General features: G+C 44.6%; 1 protein-coding gene across 4 annotated transcripts in view; it reads right to left on the minus strand.

Annotated features, from left to right (window-relative positions):
* Positions 1–1340: 1340 nt before the first annotated feature.
* NRROS (negative regulator of reactive oxygen species) overlaps positions 1341–18633 on the minus strand; it is a 42871-nt gene continuing 25578 nt past the window's right edge. For 2 of the 4 annotated variants that reach the window (XM_072963296.1, XM_006200925.4), the window contains exons 2-3: positions 7046–7166; positions 1341–3558 (exon numbers count right to left, since the gene is read on the minus strand). In XM_072963296.1, coding sequence (XP_072819397.1) covers positions 1588–3558; positions 7046–7166 — 2092 coding nt within the window. In that variant the 3' untranslated portion in view covers positions 1341–1587. Of the gene's footprint in view, positions 3559–7045; positions 7167–8510; positions 8518–18633 lie in introns of those variants that run through there. The other 2 variants (XM_072963300.1, XM_072963303.1) reach the window with 2 other exon arrangements.

Below are 18633 nucleotides of genomic sequence, written 5' to 3' on the forward strand. Positions count from 1 at the left end.
CCAGTATCCTTCTACTAAATCCCCACACTGCTTAAACCAGACATCCTTAGTTGCAGGAAACTAAGAACACCCAAGGGGTGACTCCAGGGGTGATACGTTCACTCAAGAGAAGCCTTAAATGTACCAGCCACAGAGAGATGCATTTGTCTAATTAGTTAGTTGTCACCCTGGGAAACAGTAGGACCCCAGGAAAGAGTTTTGTTGAGGGGGAGGAAATCTGGAGAGTCTGGCCTTACGGACATTAGCCGATGGGGCTTCCCCAAAATGACACTGGACAGAGGCTTCAAGGCAGTCTGAGGGACACACAGTCAAGGCACTAGGCTGGGGCAGTGCAGGATGGAGAAAGATACGTGGACAGGAAAGATGAAGGTGCAATAAGGGTAGTAGCTAACACGGGCTGAGGCTGATGCTACTGAGTGTGGAAGCTTGCTGAAACGGCCTTGTTTATACACTTGTAGAGCATCCAAGGGAAGTTTCTGCTTTGTCAAAGTAAGACCACTGATTTTATCTCTTTGATTTGCCTGAGCATTTCTGCTGACATTTCGTTTTGATGGTAATAGTAATCAGTTTGTGGGATTTCTACCCTCTCCCCACTCCCCACACCACCACCACCACCATCACCACTGCATTTAGTCCCTTTATGATTTAAAAAGCAGGGATAAAGAGTGCAAGGACAGTGTAAATTCTCAACTATGACAGGGCAAGGTCTGTGACTTTATGATCTTTCCCCCAGAGAAGAGCCCAGAAATTGTTCAGTGAGGGGAGGTAGGGGAGGGAGAGGGAGGGAGTAGTGAGTAGAGATACTGATCATCTGCTAAGAAGTTGTTTGGGTTTTGTGGAGAGTAGGGGTAACTCATGAGTTAGCAGGATTCACTCCTTTCCGCATTCCTCTTCAGTTTCCCTCAGAACAAGGACTGTGCCTGGTGTTCAGTTACCTCATAAATAAACTCAGGGCCCAGCTATTGTTCTCTGAACTTTTCCATGGAAGGGGTCTGTTCACCTGCCAGAGGCTCCAGGTGTGAGCCCAGGGCACCCAGAGAGGACCCTGCCACAGGCCCACTCCGGCTGCAGCAGCGATGCAAGCCACAACAGGCCAGTGCTCCCATCTCAGATTCCCCAGCCAGGCTCTGAAAGACTTGTCCTTGGGGAACCCTCAGGGCACTGACTTGCGTCCAGAGGATATGCTCTTGGAGTTTTTTTTGGCTGACGGGTAGCGCTGAATCACCACCCTTTCTCACCAGCTCCATGGATGTCACCAAGGGAAGGGCACTGAAAAATAATCTAAGTGAAACTACCAAAAAACATTAAAGAAAGAAAAAACACCACTGTGTTAGACTTAAAAAAATATTTATAAGACATGTTTTTTAATTTTCACAGAATATCACTTAATAAATATTTTACCAGGATGATGAGGATACATCACAATGATGGAGGAAGCACAGGGGACAACTGAAGGATAGAAACTTTTAACAATTTAATTTAAACCTGAATTCATCAGACTTGTCCTTGGCATCAGGCCTTGAAACCTGGCAGAGAAAGTGTCCTGATGCACCCAGCCCAGGTGTCTAGCGTGGGCACATAGCCAGGTCAGTATACGGAGGACCAGTGGCAGCGGCTCTTGATTACCTGAAGCAGAGGCTTCCTGAAAGTGAGGAAGATGATGGTGCAGGCCACCAGCAGGGTGAGGCAGCTAGGAAGAATGAGCACAAGGTACAGCAGGCCCATGTCCACCCGCTCCCACTTACATTCCTGAGGAATGCCCCCGGGCAGCTCTGTCAGGTGAATGACCTTGGAGGAGAGGTTGCAAGTGACCATGGCTGAGTCGGCGACCGTGTGCAGGCGCTGCAGGGCTGCCCAGCCCTCCACCCCACAGCAGTCATAAGGATTCTGACTGAGGTAGACGGTCCGCAGACTTCTTGTGAGCTGCTCAGACACAGCCCTCTGCGGAAGGGCTGTGAGCAAGTTTCTGCGGAGATCCAGGGTCTGCAGGGCCAGGCTGCCCTGCAACGTTGGGAAACTGGTCAAGGCATTTCCCGACAGATCCAAGTCCCTCAGACTCCCAAACCCAGAGAAGTCCAACTCCGTGAGGCTGGAACCGAGGCCCACATTCCTGAGAGACAGGACCTGTAACGTGGGGGCAGTGTCCCAGAGAGGAGCGATGCTCCCGTTCAGAACCCTCCAGTTGCCAGACAGGTCTAGGTGGGTGAGGGCGGTCCCCTGGAATGAGCAGTCTTGTAGTGCCCCCAGCCCACAGCCCTCCAGGGACAGGCTCCTCAAAGATGCCATATTTCTGAAATCCACACAGGCAGGGCCGCCCCCAGGGTCTAAGCCCGCCGGCTGGGGACAAAGTGAGATCTGATTGTGGCTCATGTCAATTGTAGTGAGGTTACTGGCATCAGCAAAAAGGCCTGTGGGGACACCCAGGAGCTGGTTGGAGCTCAGATTGAAGGACCGGAGGCTCCTCAGGCAGCCGGGGAGCCCCGGAGCCAAGTGTAGCTCCGATAGCTGGTTCTGGCTCAGGTCCAGCTCGGTGAGTGCTCCTGGCGGCTCGTGCTCCCGGATGTGGAGCGTCATCAGGCAATTCTGGTTGAGGTTCAGGTGGGAGAGGGAAGGCATTTTCTTTAGGAAGCCCTCAGGCAGGTACTGGAACTGGTTCTGGCTCATATCCAGGAAGCGGAGATCTGAGAGGTTACTGGAAGCAAACTCTTCCCAGAGGCTGACGGTGGTGATGTTGGTCACGTTGCCGTCCACAAGGAGGAACTGGGCCACCATCTCCTGCCTCGACGAGGTGTTGTACAGGTCCCTGTAGAAGCCCATGTTGTTGTCCCGCAGCAGGAGGGTGTGCAGCTTGCCGCACTGGGGCAGGAGGGGGAAAAACAGCAGCTGATTATGAGAGAGGTCCAGCGTCTCCAGCTCAAAGGCAGCCTCTCCCCCCGATGCCAGGAACCACTCCAGGGCGTTGTAGCTGACGTTGAGGAACTGGAGCTGTGTGAGACCGAAGTCCACAATGCAAGGGAGGTTATTATAGGCCAGGTTGAGGTGCCTCAGCTCCGTCAAGCTGTCAAAAGCACCACCCTCAATCTCAAAGATGTAGTTCCTCTGCAGATCCAGCTCCCTGAGGTGCCCCAGGCCCTCAAACACGGAGTCGTCAAGCCTCATGATGGTGTTCCTTGCCAGGGACACAGACTCCAGAGAAGAGAGGTTCTGGAGCATGAGGGCCACCATGTCTTCGGTCAGGGAGTTCCCCGACAAGTCCAGCCTCCGCAGAGCCCGCGGGCCGCGGAGAGCAGCTGCGGCCTCCTGGTAGCTCTCCGAGAGGGAGTTGTCCGGCAGCGCCAGGCTGCGCAGGTGCACCTGCTCCTGGAAGGCAGCGCGGCTGATGTGCTCCAGGTGGCAGCTGTGAAAACTGAGGCTCTCCAGGAGAGGGTAACGCTGCAGGGAGCGGTTCCACAGGGTCTTGAGAGGGTTGGCATCCAGGATGAGCGTCTGGGAGTAGGGTGGGAGATTGCTGGGCACTGAGGCAAGGTTCTGCCCTCGACAGTCAGCGACTCCATCCAGCTAGGGCCAGAAACACATTGGTCAGCAGGGAGGGGGGCCTCTGAGGCAGAGGTTATGCACAGAAACTTAGTTCCTCATCAGACTGTTTCTGCAACCGTTGGGAGGGCTCTAGAGCCTCACTGAATGCTCCAGGCCTCACTCAGAATACACAGCGTGTTCAGAAAGATCTGAGCACCTGTCCATGGGGTGCTGAGTGTCGACCACTGTACTTGCAGTTTGGTTTTAACCACAGGGGGAGACTGAGGACCAGGTCTCTACCTGGGTTTGAATTCCACCTCTGCGTGACCTTGGGCAAATAATTTAGCCTAAATCTGTTATTTTGCCTGAAAAATGAAAATTAAGAGAGTCCCTACTTCAGAGGATTGTAGTGAAATTAGGAAAGAGGCTGCACAGTGCCTGGCACACAGTGACCGTTCATGCAGACGGTCGCTATTGCAGTGTTATCGCCATTGTCCTAACACCTGTGTGTTTAGCAGGGATGCCATGAACTGAGAACCAGCGGCACTGTGGCATCTTCATTTCACCTAAAAGAATTCTGCCGGGGAGGCTCCACCATATTTTGGATTGATAAATATTACAGCTCGAAAGGACCTGATTGCTCATTACTACCCTGAATTTTACAGAGAAGTAAAGTGAGGTCTAGAGAAGACAAGTGAAGAGCCAATGGCAGAGCTGGGACCGGAGCCCAGAGCTCTTATTGTCCAATTCAGTGCTTTTCCTGAATGCCATTCTGCTACGATTGTGTGGCGTAAGGAGGCAGGAAGGATGGGTCTGGTCTCACTGCAGAAATCAAATAAGCCTCAGGATATTTTAACTCAGCCCAGTTTTTACAAGATTGGCAAAAACAACCAGCCACCTGATATTCCTTTAGTGTCCAGAAAAGGGTTTTAAGTGATAAGACAGAAGAGCCAATGGCGTTCCTTTCCACAGACTGCTCAGCAGGACAAGGTCAGTGTTCGCCTAAAATTGTGGGCCCAATCCCAGGGGGCAAATGGAGTAGTGGAACGGGGGAGAAAATCCTGAGAGAGAGAGGAAGAAGTACAGCTTTGGAGAGATGACAGACTCAAGCCTGCAACTTATTAGCTTTGGACTCTGGGCAAAAAATTAACCTCTTGTAACCCCCAGTTCTTTATCTGATTATTGAAATAAATCTTCTCATAATTAAAAATTGATACATTATCGAAATATAGAAAATTAAACTATTCGGTAACCTCAGCCTCTCTTTCAAAGAAATGCTATCGTTTTGTTATATCTCTTCTGGACTCTTTCCTGTTATCTACCTTAAAAATTTTTTTAAATCAGACTGCACTCTACAAACTGTTCAGTAATCTACTCTTCCCCATTCCCCATTAATGACATGTGATAGACATACTGACTTGTCAATAAAATTAAATTTGGTCACATTCTTTTTAGCAACTGTATGTTAGTTCATTGCATGAACAGCAGAGTGGTTAAGAGCAAGATCTCTAGGGTCAGCCTATCTTGATTCTGCTTTCTATCAAATGGGTGACCTCGGACTGGTACCTAACCCGTAGCGACCTTCATTACTGCACCTGTAAAATGGAAGTTATACTTGTAATTTTCTCACAGGTTTTCTTTTGAGGATTCAGTGTGATTGTTTATGTAAGACACTTAACATAGAATCTGCCACGTAAATGCTTACTAAATGTTAGCTATAATGATTATTAGCATGCTCTAATTAATCTCCCATTGTTGAGCATTTGAGTTATTTCTAATTTACAGATGAATGTTAAAATGAATTTGTCTAGCTCCTTCTAGACCTCCTCTCACCCCCTCAGAAAAATCTTTGGTGTTTTGATTGGGATCCTATTACAATCACGGAGTAATCTGGGGATGGACTGATATCTTTACAAAACTGAATCTCCCCATGCAGGAACAAGATGTATATCCTTACTTGAGTAAGTGTTGGTCTTCCTCCGGCAGGGACTCTCTGGACAATGTTGTGGTTAGGGGTTTCCTACATAAAACCCTTTTTCACCAGAGTTGCTGCAGTTTGGGGTAGGGGGGACACATCTCTGCAATTCCTGCAGCTCCACTGAAGTACTGCAGAAAGACCATACGGCCGTCAGGGCCTGAGAAAGCTTACCACGTCCACTTCATGATAACACCGCATGACTGATTCAAGGGGGGCTTTGGAGGGTACCTGGACCTTCAAACTCTCAACCCTCAGTTCAAAAGAGCACAGGAAATCCGCTCTGATCTCACTGGTAGCCAAGGCCCTACTCCTGCCCACCGGGCTGCAGAGGATCAGGCAGGGAGTCTAGCCTGAACCTCCAAAGCTGCCAAAGTACTCCGGCTTTACTCCCTCCTCTTCCTCTGCCTGGTGACTCCTGAATTAGCCACTGTGAAGTTAACCTTTCATTGCCTCTGTGAAGGAGTAATAGAAGTCTGTGTAGCAGAGACTAGCAACAATAATAACAACAACGGATAAAACACACAGCACTTACTGCATACAAGGCCGTGTCCTGAGTGCTTTACATACATTAACTCACTGTATCATCATAAAAGCCCAGTGTTATGGTATTATTGGTTGGTACTATTATTACCTACATATTTTACAGACGAGGAAATTGAGGCACAGACTGGTCCAATGTCACTAGCTAGTAGGTGGTGGGGCTGGGGTTTAAAGTTGATCTGGTTTATACCGTATACCCTCTACCCCACATTGGAGTCTACTTAGCATGGCAGTTAGAGGTTACTAAAAGTGGTTAAGAACCATGATCACCTGGGTTTTTAAGATTCATCAGCCTTAAGAACACATTTTTGAATGTAAGTATTGTCCCTGACATCCAATTTGTCTTCCCAGTGCCTGGTATCTAATAGGACTCAAGGAACAGTCATTAAATGTGTGTTTCTCCAGCAGACTTTTGATGCCACTGAGCTATAGATAAAGGAGAAAATTTTGACAGAATGTTCAGTTGTTATGAGCCAAGTCTGCTTCCACATATGGGCTGAAGCCCTGGCGAGGGTGAACGGTAAAAGCTCAGGTGTCTCTCCCTGGATGGTCACAGGCCTGAGTGAGCTCAGGGATGTTGCTCTGTGGTGCAGCATGGACAGTGTGCCCTTCGGAACAGCTGGGTAAGCATTTGCTATCGGCTCACACACAGACTCTGGGGGAGGGCTTTTCCAACCTTAACATTCCCCACCCAGAGATTCCAAGACCATTAGTGGAGCTCCATCAGCCAGATACTTAACAAGGTGTTCTTGTTCCAGGTAGCTGGCCTCAGCCCATCTCTGGGGTCATCTATCTTTAGCAGGTATGAAAAGGGTGGGGAAGGGCCTTTCCCGGGCATCATCTCTTTTGATCAAAGAGCAAGTTGCACATGGCATCATGCTAAGTGCGTACAGAGTGATTCAGACATTCATTCCCTTCCCTCTTTGATTGACGATCCATCAACTTTCCAAATGGACCCAGCCTCGTCAGGACAGGTGTGACAGACAACTGGGAATCCCCAGGAAAACTCACCAACTTACAGCCCCCTTGGGAAGCTGCTGTGACCCTTCCACTTCGGTTCCTCCATTCCACCATCAAGAAGTGAAAACCCAGGCAGAGCCAGAGGGGCAATAACTCCATCTCAAGTACAGCACTGTGGACAGAGGGCAAGGAAGATGCAGGTAAGAGAAGGACATCCCAGAGGCCTGCCCTGCATTCCCAGTAGAAAAAGCCAGTTCTCTGTTACGTTCGGTTTTGGCAGCCCACAGCTACAGGGAGGTGGAAACCCGTAGAAGATTCAAATACCTCAAGTTAGCCAACACTGTCAACCTTTCACTGCAGCTGTCAACAAGAATTCATTTTCATTTTGCCTCTGCCATTTGATGAGCAGGTGGCTGAACCTGAAACTCCTGGGTCCGGCAACAGAAGAGAAAAGTAAATGATTTGAGGAACCAGGTCTCAGGTCACCTAGAGTTTGCCATGTTTCATAGTTCTGTTAAAATATTCCTCTCAAAGCTCACATCTGCCCAATGCATTGCCTGAGCTCAATAATATTTGCTGAGTGAATGAATGAGATAATGAATGATGAACTGGAATTGAATTATTAATTGTAGCCTCTGGTCTCAGAGAGTTAATAGCTGTTGTGCTGGCATGAGTCTTTTAGAAAAGAGTACACCTCGTTGATTAACTCATTTGAATACAGCCCTTTAAAAAAAAGGATTTTGGTATTTCCCGCTGAGGGAAAAATGAAAAAGTAATCTTCAGATATAACAAGGATTATTGATGGAGTGTGGTTACTGGCTCTCTTACTTGGCCGGTGAACACAGAACAGGAGTCATGAGAAGGCTTAAAATGATACATATACCAATAGAATTTTAGAACTAAAAGGAAGCATAATGGAAATGTAGTATACCCTCCACCATCACATTTTTCCAGGGCCAAGGTACATAGGCCCAAGGATAGGCCTTATTCAAGGTTCCAGACTGACTTGGTGGCAGGGCTGTCAGAAGCTCCAGGTCCCCCTCCCCAAGCTCCAGGATGAGTAACCATTTCTCTCCCTGCAGGTGCTGCTGAGTTGACTGCCCCCTTGTTGGGAGAGTTCACAGACCAGTGGCAACCCCAGCTCTGCAGTGCTTAGAATCAGAGGCACGTGCCCAGCACCAGCATTTCACCTGCCCCGTCCTCTCCTTGAGATCCCCACGGGAAGGGACACAGAGTCTGCTCTCGAGTCTTCTCCAGGGCCAGCAGGACCAGCACTAACATGCACCCCCTCACCTATTCCATGGGACCCACAGACCTTTCTGCCCGACACATCTAGCCATCTTGGGCCCCTTCCTCTTTCCTTTTCTTCGAATGAGTTTACACATCTCTAAGGCTAATTTTAACTTTCTGGTCAGATTTGAATACTCACCAGTGAAAACAGACTAACAGAAAAAGCTAAGTGAAACCAGGTAAGTCAACTTTAACCTTCGCTTCAGGTCAGGCCAGTTCTCCTTACCACAGAGGGAACCTCCAATTCAGGATTCATCAATGTTTGCCAGACAGTGGGAGTCTGCTTCCCAGGCCCTCCTTCCGTTCCTGCACCTGTGCAGGAATTATTACCTCATGGCATGTACAGGGCCCAGATGGCAAAAACAGAGGCATATGGGCTCCTGTCCTCAGTCTCCTCCCAACACACACACACACACATACACACAGCGTGATCACTGCCTTCCTTGAGATAAGGTTGCCAGACTTAGCAAGTTACAAGATGCCATTCGAAAGTTGGATAAACAACAAATAACTTTTTAGGGTAAATAAGTCTCATGCAATATTTGGAACATACACTAAAAAAATTGATTGTCTGACATTGAAATTTCACTGAGTGCCCTGCATTTTATTGAGAAGAGACAGGAAAAGAGGAGGGTATAGCTCAAGTGGCAGAGCCCATGCTTAGCATGCATGAGGTCCTGGGAGCAATCCCCAGTGCCTCCTCTAAGAGTAAATAAATAAATAAATAAATTATTTATTTATTTATTTCCCCCAACCAAAAAAAAAAAAAAAAGAGAGAGAGAGAGAGAAGAGATGGAAGATGTGAACCATGGACTTACTCACTCCTTTTGTCCCTCATCCCCTTTGTCAGGCTTGGGACGGTACATGCTGCTGTGACACTGAAATAGCCAGCCCTGTGTACTGATACTGAGTCTAGATGTGTTCAGGGCAAGAGTGTAGTTTTTTCAGGGAGAATGTAACTCTTTAGACTGGTATGCTAGATAGACCTGGTGTCAGTTATGCCCAGAGTGTAATTTTAATGTCTGGATCAGCAAAAAAATTTTTGCAAATTTAAAACATATTTTCTCCTAAACTCAGTCAACCGGCCCAGAAAGACTCTTGCTGTGCCCTCTGGGTGACTCCATCTCCCATGAGGCAGTGTGGGAAGATTATGGGATTTGGAACCAGACAGACCAGGATTTGAATTCTGGCTCCAGGATTTGTTATTTGTCCTTGAGCAATTCACGTAAAATCTCCAAGACTCAGATAATCCTTATATAAATGGAGATAATAATAACTACTCAGAATTTTCATGAAAATCAAATAGTATATATAAAAGTGCTTCATTAACTATAAAGGTAGTTAATAACATAATTGTTACTCATGAATTCCAAACACCAATGGGCTGGTTAAGTCGTCATTTACTCTAATGTGTAACCTCCAAGGTAATTCAACAGCTACATGAAGAAGGGGAAAAATCGAATTTGGCTGAAAGAATGAATATATCATTATACAGAGTAGATGTGTGAAAGTTATGTGGGAAGCTTGAATTAAAAATTCTACATTAATAAATTCCAGAATAAACTTCTATTATTTGGACAGAAAGAAAAGGACTAATCCCAGTAACAGATGACTATGCTGGTTGAGAGTCATTTGTCCTCAGACCCATGGTTTACCCTTCCCCTCCCCTGCTCTGGATCACAGCGGGCTGATGGCTGAAGGCTCTGGGTGTCAGCTGGCCTCCAGCTGGTTTGGTCAATGGGAGGCATTAGTGGGAGGTTAGTTAAAAGGTAGAAGGAGAAAATCCATGATATTGCTCTTCCTCTCTCTCTGCCTAAGGAGAGGCCCTTGAGCTTCTTCTGGTGACTCCGAAGCTCTAGTAACTTCCTCCCTCTGTCCTACCCACGGCCTAGGGGAGGGGGCAGCTTTCTGAAGTTGCTAATCTCTGGGTTAACGGTCTGTTCTCTGGCTGGCTTCTCAGCCTCTTCCATCATGTGTAGCCAACTTCCTGCTTTAAATTTCCTCTGTTTTAAATAATCTATGTGTTTCTGTTTCCTATTTGGAGACTGACTAATATAATGATGTAAGTGAGAATGGTCTTGGAGCAATACTAAACCAAAATGTATGGTGTGTAATGGCTCTGAAAAGCAATAAAAGACTTTCAAAATAGTAACCGTTTAGGTTGAGAAACACTCTTTGTGGAGCATTAGCTGCAGAAGCCTTCCTCGGAGCCACAGCACAGCGAAGAGTACAAGACAGACAGTTGGGATGCCAGATCTCACTGGAAAATCCCATGACACCTCTCCTGTGTGCTCGGGACTGCTTCCCTCCACCCACACTTAACCTCAGTTGGGTGAGGACCACTCCACAGTGTCTCCAGCTGTATGAGAGCGTCTATGCTTGAGCGTGCTTTTAAAAAAGTAACTGTCCCACTTTACTTCTATCTGTCTGATATCTTCTGAAAAACATCAATTTTTTAAGCCGAATGTTGCTCATCTTAGATACATTTTTGCTGGAGAAAGGGAAGTGAATGAAGAACAACTATGACTGGGGGCACACATGACAGCATGACATTAACAATTTAAATGAGGTAACCTGGAACCTCCTCTCATTATAATTAAAAGTGTTTGCATCAATGGTGCCCATTTCATAGGCTGAGAACCACTGTGGGAGCCACAGAGTTAATACAAAGGAACAACAAATCAACCCATGTTCCAAGTAGGATGTGAATCAGTATTATGTCTCCTCCTGGTCTGGGTGACCACTGGGGGAATATCCTATATAAGACCTGAGATCCTGACACGGGAAGCAGATGGCATTAACAGAATCTGCTTGTATCTGTTCTTAAACCAGATGGCAAAGTCAAAGAATTCTTTCCAAGTGCAGAAGCGGAAAATGGTAAATCCCATTCTCTCTTATATAGAGTCTACAAAGCCTATATTCTTTGAGTCAGTTAACAAATTCTACAGTCTCCCTCTATCTTTTACCCAGTTATAGCTATCATGATTATGACTCAAGCCAGAGACCATGAGCTTCGAATTAGCGAAAAGCTTTGAAGGGATAAGACCCCACTGACCCTGGTGCAGGAGCCGAGATTCTATACTGTGTCTGTAACACACCTGACTTGGAAATATCAAGATTATAAATCCAACCTCATGTTAAAGCAAACTCCTCTTGCTGTTGCATTTATATTTTTTTCTTTATCTTCTAACTATTCTGTTTGTGTCATCACAGAATGTCCATCCTGGTTCCTCTCTAAGAAGTCCTTGAAATATTAGGACCTCAAGTGCTTGATGGCATCCTCTACATAACCATTCATCTTGATATTATGCTTTCTAACTGGTTATCATGGAAACGTGTGATTCAACTCCACATCCATCCCTTGTTTGTAAAGAGTGTTCCTTTTTCAGTCAGAGAGGCAATATGGCTTTTTGTCTGGCTTTTCTCTCTCCAGATCTGGTCATAATAAATAAGTGGTGAAATCAAATTCATTTCATAAAAATAGCTGACTATATTCTGAAATAAGAGAACACTGACAGCGAGGAAGAAGAATGCATATCAGCTACAAAAAAAATCCTCTTTGTTTCAGAAACTATGCTTATTTGCTTTTTCCATTTCCACAAAATAATAGGGAGAAGCCCTTGCTTCACTGAGCCAAGTAAGGGAAAAGAAGGCTGATTGGATGGCCCTGTGGGCTGTGTAAACAATGAAAGGGAAGAGAACATTTACTCCTTTTGGAAGGACCATCCTGATCCTGCCGGCAGTGGCTTGACTATAAGGTGCGGCTCAAGTTGTAAACTCAGGATTGCTTAGATGGAAGAAGACGGTCACATGCAGGCCAAGGGGTGGCTCCTGTCCAGTCCAGGACACGTGTGGGTGATACTTGCTTTTGCAATGGACAGGGAAGAAAGGATGAGTGGATCCTTTTGACCTGCTTGTCTCTGCTTCTTGAAGCCCTGAAATTTTCATGTCCCTACCATCAGAATCAGAATAGACTACGAGTGCAGCAGCGTCCCTGTTTTTGTCAGATCCTCTGAAACACAAATGTGCACTATTTTCTTTCAAATGGATGTAGATTTTTCTGTATTAATAAACTATAACTTCTTCTTTTAAGGGTTATTAATTCCAAGTAGCTTTCTTGAAATACACAAAAATTAATACGCCATATGTTATATAATGTCTTCATCAGCTGATAGTAAAAACCACAACCATCAGGTAGGGGCAGATCTCCAGGTATTTCTGTCCATAAAAAGGTCTCCTCGTCCTCAAAGTCTGGGAATGCTAAGCAGCAGCTCTAACCTGAGTTTTGGTTTTGTTTTGTTGGTGTTGTTTGATTCATTTTCAGGAGAGGCTGCTGGATTTCTAGTATTCAAGGGCACCCTGAGCATCACCCCCTCACTCCCCCTACTCTCTCCACTTTCTCACCTCCCCACCTCCTCCAGCTGCTGCCGCTACTACAGCAGCTGCCTCCAGAGCTGGGACTGCCACCTCCTTGCTAAAGGCGCTATTAGCAAGTGCTTAGAGTGTTAACATATATTAGCACATAATTGAGAATTTCCTCCTGAAAGTAATCAGATAAGCTGAAAAAGCTTTAAAGAAAGAGGTCTTGAACGAGAAAGTGGGGAACTCTCAGAGATATTTGGTGTTAGAAACAAATATGCATAGACTGGTTGGGGAAGGGGGATGGAGGGGGAGAATCTCTAGAGACAGAGTTTGCACACGTGCGGGACATATATGGGGGCCGGTGACATCCCTGAGCACACAGGGCACAGGGGCTAGGTAGACGGCTCCACAGAAAGGGAGGCTGCCTTTGTTTAAAAATGAAAGAGCAAATCCCACCTGGGATCCTGGGAGAAAGGGAAGGTCAGCTGGTCACATACCACAAAGAATGGATAATAAAGAAGAGAAACCCCAGTTGTGACCACTTCAAATAATTCCTACTACCGAGAAGTATTTGAAAGCCTCAGGCAAGCAGCTCTGGTCTCTGATTCTTAGCAAAAAAAAAAAAAAAAAAAAAAAAAAAAAGTGATCTCAACTGGCACCAAACGTTCATACTTAGCATCTCCCATGGGGAGACCACCTGCACTCTGAGTCTCCAGGTGTGGTGCCTTGGGAAACCCAGAGTCCCATCTCAGTAGCACCCTTGCCAAAAATGTTTGCCCTGAGCTCAGTCATGAGAAAACAATCAGAAAGATCCAGGCTGTAAAATGTCCTACAAAACAACTGACTTGGATTCTTCAAAACAGTCAGTCTTAAAAAAAACAAAGAAAGGCTGGGGAGGGGAGATGTCTGATAACAAGTAACTAAGAAACATAATAGCCAAGCCCAATGCATGTACCTTGAGTGGATTTTGGATTTTAAAAAAATCTCTGAAAGAAAAATTTGAGGCAATTGGGGAAATTTACATGTGTACTAAATGGTGTGTTTTCAGATGATATCATATACAGATGATATTACCAGATTATTGCTCATTTTCTTTGCTATGATAATGATGTTGCAGTTATGTAGAAAAATGCCCTTATTCTTAGGACATACATGCTGAAGTATCCAGGCGTGAAGTTTCATGATGTCTACAATTTATGCAGCCTTCTTTCAAATGGCTCAACAAAGAGAGAGAGAAAATTGAAGCAAAATATTACCAACTGGCAAATTTAGCTTTGTAATTTCTTTTAACTTTTCTGTATTTTTGAAATTTTTCAAAATAAAAAAATGGGAAAAATGAAATAAATGTTGGAGGTCCTAAAGGCAGAGGAAAAATTATGGTTAATCTTCTGCCCCCAAATTTCCGGGAATGTACATTTTTCTCAGAAACGTGCTCAGTAAACATTTATTAAATTTAAAATGCATGACACGTAAAGCTTTGAACTATCCTGAAAATTCTAACATTTTGACATTCAAAATGTTTTGAATGTCTAGAGTTTCCAGACAGCTTCTCTTACACCTGAAAGTGGCACAGAAGTGTTAGATTATGTGGCCTGGTTGTGGTTCAGGAAACACAGTTGATGTACCTTCCACTGTCCCGGTCAGTTGCTCTGCCCACCACACCCACAGTCCCTCTGGTGGGGCAGCCCGGGGCAGCCCTCAAGAGAAGCTCATGACCCCACCACCACCTGCATGTCCAGCAAGCTGACAGGATCTTGAGGAAGCCCCTGACCTCAAGGAGGAGGTCAGTCCTTACATATGGCCAATATCCTATGAGAAGTGTCAATGCAGAGACACAAGGAAGACAATTAGGTAATTTGCAGTGGAAATTGGAGCTAAGAGGCACACAGAGAGAGACAGAGTTGAATTTTTGAGGGATCTTGCCATGAAGAAGCAGAAGTATGAGCTAAATGCTGAGGCACGTAGACAGAAAAGAATAGACAGTCAGCAGAGAGCAGAGACCAGGAAGAATGACACGAGGCAGACTGCGCAGGCTGGGAGAGAGGATGGAGAGAACAGGCTCAAGGCTGCCTCTCCAGGTTTCTGGTGGTTCTTTCCCCGGCCAGGTCCATTTCCAGGCTCCACAGTTTTTCATAATAGCACCTCACCACCATCACCACCCCAGAGGATGGCCCAAATGTTGCATCTTAGCAACAAAAAGAACCTAACTAAAACACAACTTGTGCTCTTTAATAAGCTTAAACAAAAGACAAAACTGAACGTAGTATTTCAAAAAAGCACGTATAAGCTTTATAATGCTACCTGTAACTTACAGAAAGGGGCTGAAGTCTGAATGTAGGAATGTATTTTTCAAAGTGCACCCTACAGGCAAAAATCACAAGGGATGGTAAAACTAAAGAGTAAAAACTTGTTGGGAAACAAGATATTCATATAGTCTTAGAGTATCTTATTAATGCAAGTTACTTGTTAATTTTACAAAGGTGAAAATAACAGCTTTATAGTGGAAAAACTGGCAAACACCTCCTTAAGCAAATGATCAAATTACTGTAGGGGCCTTACTGGGGAACTTGGTAAAATCTGAATACAGACAACATTTGAAATAATAGTATTATATCAATGTTAATTTTCCAGATTTTGATCACTGTACTGTGGTTATGGAAGACTGTCCTTGTTCTTAGAAAATATATATTGAATTATTTAGAAGTAAAGGGTGTGATGTCTGCAACATTACTAATGTTCTAATTCCTCCTCATTCTCACCAATACTTGTCATTTTCTGTCATTTTTATTATAGCCATCCGATTGGGTGTGAAGTGCTATCTTTTTGTTGTTTCAATTTGCATTTCCCTGATGATTAATAATGTTGAGTATTTTTCATGTGTTCATTGACCATTTCTATATTTTCTTTGGAAAAAAGTCCAAATTGTGTACTTTTAAACCCAAAGATTTTTTTTAAATTTTGATTTTGGAATTACATGTAAAAGAAAATGCAGAATAGTTATAAAAGTAAAGAACCAGTTGTATTTTTGGTCAGATTAATAGATTCCTATATTTCATTTAAAAAGAACTTGCAGGTTGAGGATTAGAGCAAGAGAGCATTTAGAATTGAGATGTATGAATTCAGACCTCACGACCTGCTTCACTGGCTTTCTCTCTTAATAATGAATTTGTTAAAATATAGGCAACACAATGACTTTTGAGTGCCCCCCTGCCAAAAAAAAAAATTGTCTTATATCCTGCAGGTAGGAGAGAATGAACTGGCACAGTTTTTCTAAAGGATGATTTAACATGATTTATCAAAGACCCTAAAAACAGATTATGTTATTCAACAGTTCTACTTCTAGGAGTTTATCCGAAGGGATGACAATGTATGTAAAAATATTTGTATAGAAATCTTCATTGTGGGGGGAGGGTATAGCTCAAGCAGTAGAGCACATGCTTAGCACACACGAGGTCCTGGGTTCAATCCCCAGTACCTCCTCTAAAAATAAACAAACAAATAAACCTAATTACCTCCCCCTGAAAAAAATATTCGTTGCAACATTAGAAATAATAAAAAAGAAGGAAACCACCTAAAAGTCCAACAATGAAAGGATTCGCTAAATACATTATGATACAGCTTACATGATACGGATAATGTGTGGAAATTAAAATGCTTTGGTAGGAATATATCTGACGTGGAAAGATGTTCATAATGAAATAGTATTAAGAAAAAGAAAAGTATGAAACAAACTATATAGTATGATCTCAAGTTCATTAGAAGAATATGCACCTATCTGCATGGGCATAGAAAATACTTGAAAGGATACACACATATCAGAATCGCAACAGTGGGGAGAGTTGCACCTGATATTTACTTTTTCCATATCTTTATTTTTGCTTCTCTGTATTTTTTAATTTGCCAACAATTAACTTCAATTACAATATTAAGACAAGTTTTTAAAGAATAGAAACAATCTATTATTAATTAAAAATTAAAATATATGTCATAATCAGAGCCTAACAAATATCACTGAAATAGAGAATTTCTTATAGGTACTTAGAATTGAAATTACTGTGAATGTGCTTAAAAGGATCATGTGGACTCAACAGAAGAAAAAATACCACTGACTAATAATTAAAATTAGTTTTATTACAGACACTACTTTTATTTTTCATAGTCCAGGGGTTTTAGAATTGGGATTCCATGTTCTTAGCTCAGCCCCGGGAAAGGCTGTAAGGGCAAAGGAAGAGCCCAGCATATGGGAGTAGAAGGAACAGCTTCAAAGCCTGGCTCTGATCTTGGGTACATCACTCAGCTTCTTGGCCTCCGTATCCTTCCCAGTCAAATGGGAATCATAATGCCTGTGTTGCAACTTATTACTGTGTTAGGACAACTTTTACAAGAAAGTTCAAGAAATAGTTTTTGCCGTCATTACAGCATCCTCATCCTTGGCAGGCTGTCTACCTTCCTGTCCTTAAACACATGCAGGGTGGGAGCTCACTGTTTTGTGAGCAGCTGGTTGTGCTACTGGGACCCCTTTGCATTTGCTTCTAGGACTTGGATCCCCCTCTAAGCCTGGACAAGTAAGTAAGGAGTTGCATCGTCTGAATTTGTTGGAATGCTCCTTGAATGTGTGGGCCTAAGAATTGCTGTGAGAAAGGACAGTACTGTGACACGTGACTCTTACAGAAATTGCACTTTCATTTAACTTTAGTAACTGACCAACCTTCTGAGAAGAACATAGCATTCTGAAGGGACCACCCACCAGTATTTTGGAGGTGAGAACACTCAGGCCAGAGAGATGAAACGACATGGACAAGGTGCCACAGGGAATGCTATGACATGGTTTCCAAGCACTGGTTTCAAATCCAGATCACTTGTTCCCACCAGAGCCTAGCACACTGGGTCAACTAGGCTCCACAAAGGCTCTCGTGAGGATTCTTCTCTGGGAATGGTTGAGGCTCTGCCTCCACCTGGAGGGAGGCCGAGGCCACAGCTGCTCTTCTTCCCTTGGGCTTTTCCTATGGTGAGTCCAGACAGCTAAGGTCTGGAGCGCTGCCTGCACACTACCCTGCTGACTTGGTCTCCTCAAGGCTACAAATGAGTCAACCAGCTTCCCCGTGTGGTCAGGGTCAACCCTTTAGAACCAACAGAAGTCAATTCACTCTGTCCTGTCCCATAGCCACAGGCTGCCTCTAGCCACAGGTCTTAAAAAATGCAAATCTGTTCCCACTGGGGTGTTAACACCTTGCTCTTACTAGGCTGGTGGTGTCACCTTTGTAGAGAGAGACCCACATACTCTGTGGATAGGCACCCAGCCAATAATGCATTCGTTTCAAACGTGTCATTTCCGCTCAGTATCACAGGTTTGTTCTCTCTGATCACTTCACTCAGGTGGTGACAATGTGGCTCTGGGTGACAATAATAGCTGCTCTACTGACTTCACAGGGTTGTGTCAAGACAGTGAGAGAATGTGTGTGAAAAGGCTTTGTCAAAAAGGAAATGTTGCGGACTTCGTTAGTAAGATGAGGTAGTGTCAGGTTAAAGAGAAGGCAGACTTGCTCTGTGTAAACAGGGAGCTGGTGTTAAAAGAAAGAAAACAGGAGCTGTGGTCCCTCTCCCTTCCATGTGAGCTGCAGGGTGTGGACCTTGGGACATTCAGAGGAGGAGAGACCACCCAGAGTCTGTGGGGGACTACGGACTGAAGGGGTTATAGGTGATAACTGAGGCTTACTGCCCAGAGTGGAAATATGTCACCCCAACCAACCACTGACCCTGGTTCTCTTGAGAAAGAGCACAAGTGAGGAATGAAACAATATGGATTCCTGATGACTGACCAGCTCGATGGGAGAGTATTCAAGCTCACAGACGGCCTTCCAGGCTCTTAATTGTAAATGTTTATTGAATGCTCACGTTGGATAAGCACCATTACCAGTGCTCTACATGCAATAATCATCACAAAATCCTAGCAAGTGAATGTTATTATCTTCATGTTTCATTTGGTA

This window comes from Vicugna pacos, chromosome 1 (assembly GCF_048564905.1).
Source record: "Vicugna pacos chromosome 1, VicPac4, whole genome shotgun sequence".
Taxonomy (NCBI): Eukaryota; Metazoa; Chordata; class Mammalia; order Artiodactyla; family Camelidae; genus Vicugna; species Vicugna pacos.